The sequence below is a fragment of the Mus caroli genome, chromosome 5 (assembly GCF_900094665.2).
Source record: "Mus caroli chromosome 5, CAROLI_EIJ_v1.1, whole genome shotgun sequence".
In the NCBI taxonomy this organism is placed as follows: Eukaryota; Metazoa; Chordata; class Mammalia; order Rodentia; family Muridae; genus Mus; species Mus caroli.
Genome location: NC_034574.1, coordinates 65,913,005 through 65,924,037, shown reverse-complemented (window position 1 = coordinate 65,924,037; position 11,033 = coordinate 65,913,005). Strand labels below are relative to the sequence as shown.

At 41.9% G+C, this 11,033-nt stretch overlaps 1 protein-coding gene across 2 annotated transcripts in view; it reads right to left on the bottom strand.

The window, feature by feature from the left end:
• Nucleotides 1-2,422: 2,422 nt before the first annotated feature.
• Slain2 (SLAIN motif family member 2) overlaps nucleotides 2,423-11,033 on the bottom strand; it is a 62,910-nt gene continuing 54,299 nt past the window's right edge. For both annotated transcript variants that reach the window (XM_021162557.1, XM_021162559.2), the window contains 2 exons: nucleotides 6,471-6,786; nucleotides 2,423-5,267 (listed from right to left, as the gene is read on the bottom strand). In XM_021162557.1, the coding sequence (XP_021018216.1) occupies nucleotides 5,201-5,267; nucleotides 6,471-6,786 (383 nt within the window). In that variant the 3' untranslated portion in view covers nucleotides 2,423-5,200. The remainder of the gene's footprint in view (nucleotides 5,268-6,470; nucleotides 6,787-11,033) is intronic.

Here is an 11,033-nt window from a genome sequence, read left to right as displayed (position 1 = left end):
TTACGGTTTGAATGGGTTTTTATGTTAATTTAACTCAAATCCAATTACTCCACTAGTGAGGTACCTTAGAATTCTCGGTGGGGGGGGGATGCTAACTTTGGTACTGTTGGATGCAGGACAGAGAATTCTGTGTTCCAGCAGCCCTCCTGGTTACTTTAAATTGAACTCAGACTCTCTTAACTCTCTGATGACATCTGTTCTCTCTTGTAGAAGTCTTTTTGGCTCATGAGTTGGGGAAGATGGCTCAAAGTGCTTGGCCCATAAGCATGAAGATCTGATCTGGATCCCCTGTAAACAGCTGCAGCACGGCCTTGTAACCCAAGCACTGGGGAGACAGAGACAGGAAGATCCCTGGGATCGGCTGGCCACCTAGTGTAGCTCAGTCAGCAAGCTCCATATTCAGTGAGAGGGGGAAGATGAAAGACAGACAGACAGACACATGTTCTGTTATAGAACTGCCACTGCATTCAATACTGTCAGCCCATGGCTTGGAGCCTGGGTATGGTTAAATCAAGATTCAATAAGCAGCCAGGAATATGAACATTAAACATCTGTATGTTGTTTCTGGAAGCACATCTGTCTCACCAGAAGTCTACGTAACTTAGAACAGTCTTCAATGATTCCGGAGCCCAGAAAGTTAACTGGCAAGCACGACCGGTCTCAGTGTCAGACAGAAAACCGCCTCAGACTTCCAAGGTGGAATTGAATACCAATGTAACTGACTTGCCTTTCTGGCTCACCCTCGTCTTCTCATTTTTATTACAGGTGTTTATAAGAAGAGTTCATCAATGTTCTAACAATAAAGGCAACATATATGATGTGTGTCTCAGAGAGACTGTGTACAAATGACCTCTCTACAGCAGCAAGCCCCATCCTCAAGTGCAAGTGCATTCAGATTTTTAAATGAGAAAAATGAAGTCTTTCTACCTTTCAACTTCATACTTTATAACCATGTTTGGTAAATGCTTCAAAACTGATTTCTGAGTTGTAGAACTGTAGGCAATCATTTGTCATAGTTATAGCTTTCTGTTTATTTCTTAAACAGGTATATATTAAATATCAATATTTAAATAGTAAAACATTTTATTGTAATCCATTTATTACTGGATCACAATTTATTCATAATTGACAGTTATAAATATTGAGAACTTATGTTTTGATGCCTGTTAATAATTTAAGACAATATTTAATATTTTTACAATTTTCTTGTGGTAAGAATATTCAAAATACCTTTAGTTATTTTGAGATGTACATTACTGATGATTATAAAATTCCTTCATGTGCAGAACAGAATTTAGGCCCCCTTAGCTATAGTTTGATAAACGTTGACCAATCTTTCCTAAAGTCATCTAAAGTATATGAGAATTGGTTTGAATTCATGTGTAGTTCACAGTCTTAGTAAGTTGTAGTAAATCTGGCTGCAAGTAAAATCTGTCTTATTTAGCCCACCTATACTTCTGCTTAGGACCATTTTAAATTGCAGTCAGAGTGCTCCTTAAACTGTGCAGTCTTCGCTAACACTGATCAGATTGGCCCTCAACTCCTACTTCTCCTGCTTTAGTACTAGGATGGCAGATTTGCTACAGCAGACGGCTTCCAAATGAACATTAATACAGCAAGTGTTTCATTGGAGATATACTTGGCTTAGACACACTTCTCATTCATAACTGACCAAAGTATACTGACAAGTATTATTCAAGTTGTTCTTTAAGTCTTCAGCTGTCTTGAGAGAAGAACTCCAATGTGTGGTATCAGTTTTGTGTGTCATCATCAGTAAGATGCAGGTGTGAGCATCTCGTCTCCTATAGAGCAAGCAGAGCACATTGACAAGCACAGGTCTCAGTTGTTCCAAACATAAAAGAGACGCACGGTCACCTAAAAGCAGCATGTGGCTTAAGAACGCATGGAAGGGGGCTGGAGAGATGGCCCAGCGGTTAAGGTCCTGAGTTCAAATCCCAGAAACCACATGGTAGCTCACAACCATCTGTAATGCCCTCTTCTGGTGTGTCTGAAGACAGCTACAGTGTACTCATGAAAATAAAATAAATAAATCTAAAACAAACAAACAAACAAATAAAGCATGGAGGTTCCCTGTTGGAAACCTTTAGGTAATCCCTCCTGTTTTATAGACTTTCTAGCTACATAGCAATTCAGAGCAGATGAAAAACCTCCAAGAACAAACCAACCATCAAGTTAACCGTGATGGCTCCAAATGACTCAACTATGAAAGGAGGAGAGTGACTGGAGTGACCCAACCCAGTTCCGGGTCAGGATCTGAAGGGCAGCGAGACTTGGGTCTGTGTGTGCTTTAAAAAAAACCAACTGAGAAAGTTTTATGAAGACCAACTGTAGGTAACAGGGTTGGGGGAGAGAAGAAATCTTGCCATATCCAGAAATTAATAAAACACTTGGAAAATAAATATAGATTTAATAATAAACATTATGGTCAGGCTGTTTATTAAGGAGGCAACCACATATTACAAGTTCAGCTATAGAAATGTTTGCAAATCAAACTTTATGTGATCTAAAAGGACCATGCATCATACTGTCAAAACTGGACACCTGTACAGTGAATTACGTCAATTTGAACATACATAGTCTAGATCATCCTAGAGTTATACAAACATCTGGGGCCACATATGTATTTAATCTTCTTTGCTTTCAAAAAAATTTTTTATATCTATATATAAAAGTGATGTTCTGAGATAATTTAAAAAAGTATCTGACAATTATGAATGGTCCCCAGTTTTACAAAATGTGATTTCCAGGGTATGAAAACTGAGAAAAGTCAACTCTTCAGAGAGTTTTATACAAACAAGTTTTGTAGAAAAATGATTCAGCAAATGCTTGAGTTAAGAATATTTATATTTTTCCAATTCTTTACACTTTTATTAACACACTTACAAAAAATAACATCCAAACACTGAGAAAATTAAATAACTTTGGAAGCAGAGGTCATAGCTTCTGCTGACATACAAGTGACAATTCTGGGCTGTTGGCACAAAATAATCAACATTTATAACCCTACTACTATATATCAAACATAAGTTAAAATCATAGGCACTAGTTCATCAAATCCACATTTCTTCTGTACTACTAAACCACAGTAAATCCTTAGATTTTCCCAAACAGAAAAACCGGCAATACACAAAGGCTTTCTAGTAAGAAGGCAATTTTTCTCTTTAGGAAACTAAAAGCCAATAATCTGTGGTAGTACAGCAGCAGCTGAAATAATATCACCAAACTCAGATCCAAAATACATTTTTAAACAAGTGATGAAATAGTTTAATTAAAAAAAAATAGATATTTTTTTCTGATACAGCCATTTAAAAACAATGTTAAATAACCTGAATATTCCTTTTGAAACTGATTATCTAACTTAAAAAATGTAATAGATGGTTCATTAAAGTTCTTTTAAATTATTAGATTGCAGCATTTATTATTTCTTTTCAACTGTTACACTGAACAGAGACCTGCTTGCTGTGTGCACATGTGACTCTACAGAGACAGCGGCTACTCCTTTGTCATTTATGAGACACATCGCACCAAAGCATATGTCCCATCTTTCTTGGAAAAACAACAGTTTTTTAGTTCATCATTATGGATAACCGTGACCCCCTCCTTTCCCTCTCATCCCTTCCAATGCAAGGATACAATGTCTTCCATTCTACACTCTAGTTCCGGCACTGGCGCTGGCGCTGTGTGTGCTGGCGAGCTCTATGTCTCCCTGCTGCTGGTCCAGCGTCAGCAGTGGCAGACTGGGTCTCTGTTATCACTTCATGCTTTCCTGAGAGGGGAACTTTCCTTCCCTTTCTCTCTGCATTTCTACTTGCACCTTACAGATCACCTCTACTTACAGGAAATGAGTTCAAATCCGCCCCACCTTTATGTGACCCAACTGCCAATATTTAAAACTGTCTAGATTAAGTATTTAAAAAACAGACCTCATTATAAAAAATGAGAAGTCAGCTAGAGTTATAGTTTGCTAATAACCGATAGAAATAAACCAGCTGATTTCAAGGGTACATACACACATATGCCATTAGAAAGCAAGTACTCAGCCAAGTAGAGTCGGATGACTTGTTACAAACGATGAAAACGCTGATGTAAGGCAGAATCTAAGTTAAAAGGGACAGTATTTTAAAAAGATACTTCATACAGTAATTCAGTTTAAAGTGGATCGACTCCCACATAATAGAGCATTCTGCCGATCACGAGCAACAATACAACTGTCATCACCAGAGATTTTATAGTTCAGTGCATAGATTTCCCCTCCTCCTGTGATATGGTTTTATTCCAGGTTGTAAGTGCTGAGGTGTTATTTTGTCAAGAACAAAGACACATCATATCATAGAAACCTGGGAATGGAAACGACATCTTTTAGTTGTGTGATAGAAACAGCATGTGAGTAAGGTGGCTTCAACAGCAAAGGCCGTCTTTCCTGAGCCAGGAACTAGACAGTTAGAAAGACTGTAACTGACAGGGAGCCCTTCTGGCAATCAAAAACAAGTGCACACAAGTCTGTGATGTTGAGGCAAGGCGTGGGCGTGCCCTGTGACACCAGCTGGATGTGGGTACGTGTGAGCTATGTTTAAAACATAAGATACTTTTCCCAATGAGCCTTCAAAAGTACTGTATAAAACTTCCCTAAACACAGGTAGAAGCATGTTTGAAGTCTTTAGCTCAGGCCCTTCCTTCCTCTCTCCCAATCTTTATAATTTACTGTATCCTGAAGGACTAATAAAGCAATTTAATTAGTCAGAATATTAGTTCTTGTTAACACAATATTTATTGATACTATTTGTACAATAAAGTAGGTTGAACGTGAGGTTTTGGATAGCCTAGGTTCACCATCTTCCCATGTACACAGGTACTCTCTTTACAAATGGGCATTTCTCTTTGGCATCCAGTAGGTATTTGCCCAGATATTGGCCTCTGTCAAATAATAAAATGAACCGTGTTTCTAGTGAACAAGCTAAGGAGCCCGTGGAGAGTGACTGCATGATTACCAAACACATCTGATGTCACGTGGCTTTAAAGTGCTGCTTCCTCGTCTCCGTCAGTTGTGCTATTAAGACAGAGAGGCTGGGAGTTTGCAAACCCCAAGAGTCTCATCTGAAGAGTCTGCATATAAAAGTTGGTTTCAGCTTGGTGACGGTGTCCATGAAGCTGTGGACATCTGTGTCCTCATCTCTGCTGGTCAGTAACAGCCGTCTTTCCAACTGTCATCTTTCATGCTACCATAACTTTTAGGAGCTGGCAATGATCTGAAATGAAAGAACTTTATGACTTTTTATGTCTGTACAGAATGCTACCATATGATTTGTTACATGTCTTCAGTACTTTTCAGGCGGCAGTGTCCCACAAGGGTATTTCAGGGAACCACTAAGCTCTAAACAGCTACTGAACAACATTTCCTTGCTTGGCAACTTTAAAACTTTTGAATGTTACTACAGACAAGCTGAGTCCTCTAACCTGCTTTTGTTAATGTGCCTGTGGAATTAACACAAGAGGAAAGAAAAGTTCTAACACACAAACAGCCGATCTCCTGTTGTGTGGTGAGAGGACGAATGGGACAGTGCGGCTCAGAGTTCCCGCCGCAGACTGGCAGGCAGTGTGGGGCACTGGGTAAGGAAAGCATTTGATGTCAAATTCGACCTGATGCTCTTACTAGTTGTATGTCCGCAGGGAATTACTAAACCTCACACAGTCCTGTAAAAAGTAGAGTACTTATTGCTGTGACAGTTAGACATGGTGAGAAGCACACAGCGCACAAAGCCACCGTGTTCTCCTACCGAGCCTGGAAATGTGAAACGTTTGTATGAAGATGACGTATGTACAGGCATGTACAGTGTAAATACAAGATTGGAACTTGTTAAAGACAGTTTAGTTATAGCTGACATCTAACTTAGCGACAGTGCTAAGCCCTTCCTGAAGGGCAGAGAGCGTGTGGGTACGCTCACAACCTTCTTGGGATCAGAAGCATTCCAAGACTAACCAACAAAACGGGGCTCAGAATCTCTGGGGTAGAAGGTGGATCTGTACATTTACTGAAAACTCGGAGACAATTCTGAGGTGCACCGGTTTAAACAGGGAGCACTGCAAGTACTTTCTTAACCGCCCTGTGCTTACATTATCTTAATTGTTGTTCTCAACCTATCACAACCAACACAAGTGACTAACCATTCAGTCCTAGGAGCTGCCTGAGGTACTTCATCATGGTAGGCATTTGGGCATCTGCATCAAGGTTGTATGATGTCTAAATGAAGACTTTTTCCGAACAAGGAGGTAATGCTTTCCTTCAACTGGATTAATATGGTGGGACCCACTAGAGCCTCCACACTGACAACTGGATTAACATGGTGGGGACCCACTAGAGCCTCCACACTGACAACTGGATGCAGGCAGGACTGACTGCAGGTTTCTCCTTTTCATAGACTCGTCGTGCCGAGTACAACATTTACACTTACCTTCGAACAGGCTGTACAAGCTTGCTGCGAGGCACTGGGATGCCCCCCGCAGAAGGGGCGCTAGGCCGGGGCAGGCCACTCCTCATTGCAGTTGTCCCTGCAGGTCTGGTTAGAGTGGCACTGTTGATATTGCTGGAAGGGTTTGCTGGGGCTGAGTTCTGCACCACAGGAGGCCCAGGTGAGGAGGTGGTTTGTGTGAACTGGGTAGTTTCTTGGCTACCAGAACCAGAGCCATGGTTACTAAACGCTTTCACTGGTTGCCGAAGAGCCAATGGAGATGGTGCTGCAGGGGAGCGGAACTTGCCTGGAGAAGGTACTGTATGCGGAACAGCAAAGGAAAACCAGTGTTTTCAGAGGGAACCAAGTACCAGTCAAAAGCACTGTTTTGTTACCCACGATGACTGAGCACTAGAAGATCTATAGTAGAAGCCTCAAATAAAGAACCTTTCTGGGCTAACAGAAAAAAGGTCACCTCAGAGGGTGACAAACTGTCTTTGAAAGAAGTACATTAACCAGGGTACCCTGGGTCCCACAAGAGGAAGGGGGTGGGAGTGCAGCACCATAGGGACCAGGAAGATGGCTCAGTGGTAAAAGGTGCTTGCCATGTATACTTAGAAACCCAAGTTCAATCTAAGGAACCAACATAAAGGTAGAACTTGACAAAGCTGTCCTCTGACCTCCACATATGCTGTGTGCCACAACCTTCCCACCATACCATTGCCTCCATGTGTTGTATGCACACATAACACAATTATCAGTAACTTTAGTCACCACAGGATTATGTCTCACTGTAGGAACTAAGTAGACCCACACGAGGCCCACACGAGAACACTCCAAAGGTAAAAGTAAGGGTTGGATATACATGCGAATAAAAATCTAATGACTAGAGCCTCAAAGCTACTTATCATGGTGTAACTAGAAGTCAGGAATTAACAGTGACTACTATTATAAAAGTCAGCTACAGAAGCACCAAGATAATGCAGTGCACAACAGTGCATGCCACACACATATGACAACCTAATCTGGATCCCTGAAATCCATGGCAAAAGGAGACAATTCCTGAAAGTTGTTCTGACACACATGTGCGTGCACTCCAGGAGCATATCAAAAGGTCTATGAAGTCACAGAATGCCAAGTCTACTATGAAATATGTGTTTATATTAAACAAATGCCAGATAGATAAAATGAAATGTCCAATCTTCATTGCTTTCTAAGAGAAGACACGATTCAAATACATTTTATTATTATAATAGGTCCCTCTGAGATGAAGTTTAGATCTCTTGGGGTGCATGCTCACCCTTTTCTGCTTCTTGTTTGAATATGTCTCCTCTGAAAGGGTTTTACGTTTCCTCAGAAGGCCATGGATAGCCTTCATAGGACCTTGGGGATAAGGCAGGGTGGAGGGTGTGTGTGGACCAGCGGCAGAAAACTAACATTATTCTCCAACAACTCCCTTCGTTTCAGGAGGGTACAGTGGAGAGAAAGCTTGAGGCACAGACGTGGGTCATCCTGTACTATTCTGTTTTCTCCACTTCTGTAGCCCATCTGTACGCAGAGTACAGCAAGTCTACTGCAGTCATGGAGGGCAGTAGAGAGGTGATTAGTTCTGATCATCACCCTCACTGCACTCCGTGCTTACGTAGTGAAGCAGACTGCCAGTGTGTTTGTGAGAGTGTTTCCACAGAGGATCAAACAAGGCAGGGACACAGCTCTGAATGTAGATAGCACTAACTCATCCATGGGGGTTGGGGATGTAAGCGGCTCTGCCTGTTCTGCCACACCCTCCCTGCCAACACTGACTGGAAGTTCTAAGATGAAAAGCCTGAGAAGCCAGCCTGAAACCAAGCTTGAGTAGGACTGAAAGGAGATCATCCTGCTACTAGACTCCTATAAGACTGGACGGTTCATGAAATGTTTAAAAAAGTACTTAGCCATTCAGTATAGTAATTTTGCAAGAAGGATGTTTGGAATGTTGGGTCTAAGAGTCTGATATGAAATGAACCAGGGCTGAAGCCCTAGGGCTTTTTGTTGCTCTTCTGAACACATTCTTTCAACAGAGTGTATATCAGGCAGACCAACCTTATTTTGGTGAGCAGAGAAGAGGAAATCAGAAATCTGAGAGATACTGTGTTTTAGAGGAAAGAGCTGCTTAGAAGACCTTCAGAACTCGGCTTGGGGTCTGGCTGAACCTTCAGCTAAACACTGGGCTGAGTATACCCAGAATGAAATTCCGTGCATGTGGACAAAGGAGTGCAGCACTGTAAATTGAACAGCCGGCAGAGCTCACACAAAGTGCCGTTCCTGAGTTTCAACCAGCTATGAGAGTCCTTGCCAAACCAAAGAGATGTCAAAGCAGCCTGGAGATACTCTAAAAGGGTCAAGCCTTAACTAGAGGGTGGGGAGGGAATGACACCTACATGGGATGGGACACCTAGCTCTAGAAAAAAAGATGCCACAAATCTCCTCTAACAAAACTTACTTATAAAACAAACTTCTGAATAACTGTGTCCACAGCTACTGTCCATGTGGGTAAATATACTGTGTTTGTAAATAGGGTTACATTAGAACATACTCATTCATTTATCACAGCCTGTCACTGTTTTTAAGTTACCGAAAGTTGTTAGTAGCTGGTCTTTGAGAAAATAATCCATTTCTACTATGAAGGTTTAAACTGATTTGTAAGAAATACAATTACTTAATAAACTCCAACAATATTTAAAAGAAGATTAACAATATCCATCACAGAATGATGTAAACTTCCACACTGTCTACCATCCACTGCATAATCATGAAACACACCAAGGAACAAGGAAACAGGAAGGCAGGCCAGGAAGCACCTATGTCCAGAGAAACTGATGCCTGAACCAGCAGGAGGCATATCACACGGACTCTTACCTAGGCTCAAAGGTACACACAGTTTAAATGGGATGAGGAGAAATATGTTTCCTGGAAAAGCACATGGAGCCTTTTAAAGATAAAGAACTTAGAGCAGCATGCTCTCCTCTGTTAGGGTCAGTAACAGCTGAGATGCAGAAGAAGAGCAGCTTAGCACTGAGCGTGGTCCCACCCGCAGCACAGTACGACGACTCCTAAAAGGCCTCTGTGACCTAACTGCAAGCCAGCACAAATAGCTTTTACTATCTGTACCCGAGTCCCAGAACTGGGGAGAGACTGTGTGACGGCACAAGGCCACTGGATAAAACCATAAGCTCACTCACACAGCTCGTTTGAAGGAGGAGAGGCCAAGCCTGATGATCTGTCTGATCCTGGCACCCACGCGTGAAGGAGAAGAATGACTCTTCACGGTCTCCTCTGCCTCCACGATCATGCTTCGGCACATGCACACATACAATCACATACAGAAACTAAAATGACAACTTAAGTGGAAAAACCAACCAACCAAATAACACCCGCCCCCCCCTTCCCTAAGGAGGGTTAAGACAGGAAAAGGCAGTACAGTCAAGTTTCCGAGGACCAACAAATAACTTTTCTCTTTTATTCTCTTCTCATACAATGTATCCTAATTAGTTTCCCCTCCCTCTCCTCCTCTTATATGGATCCACTCCCTGTCTCTCAGTAGAAAAGGATTCTGTGCTCAATTTTGCAGCACACATACTAAAATTGGAAAATAGATTAGCATGGCCCCTGAGCAAAGTCTTGAATCATTCCATATTTTTCTTTGTAGGAATAAAAAAAATGAAACTCTTTAAAAAGAAAAAAAAACCAGGCTTCTAAGAGATAAAAAAAATACTATATTTTATAAAACAAAACCATTCTATTGGACAACACAAGAGCCCAAGAGAGGGCACAAAAATCAGAGACCCACTTGTTCATATACTCAGGAATCCCATGAAAAATACTAAACTGGGGTGGAAGAGGATAGGAACGGGATGGTGTGTGTGTGTGTGTGTGTGTGTGTGTGTGTGTGTGCGCGCGCGCGCGAGAACATCAACCCCTCCACAATACCTTGGAACCAAAATTTGTCTTGTTTACAAGAAGTGCAGGAAGAAAGAAAGAGAGACTGAGGGAATGACCAACCAATGACTGGCCCAACTTGAGACCCATCCCATGAGCAAGCACCAATCCCTGACACTAGTAATGAGACTGTTACAGTTGCAGACAGGAACCTAGCAAAATTGTCCTTAAAGACAATAAAAGAACACACAAGGACTAAACCTAGTACAGCCCTCTCCCACCCAGCACATATATAGCAGGTTCCTCAACAACTGGACCAAGGGCTAACCTTGACTCTGATGCCTGCCTGTGGATCCTGCTCCCCTAAACTGAGCTGCCTTGTCTGGCCTCAGGCCTCAGTGGGAGAGGATATGTCTAGTTCTGCAGTGACTTGAGGTTCCAGGGTGGGTTGGAACCCAGGGGGAACTTCCCCCTTCTCAGAGGGGAGGGGGAGGGGAAGGGGAAAATGGTGGGAAGGGCCATGTGAGGGGAGACTGGGTGGAGGGAGACTTAGATCAGGATGTAAAGTTAATAAATAAATTAATGGAAACAAAACAAAACAAAAAATAACCCACTAAACTGAAGGCTAAACTATCTATGTGGAGGACA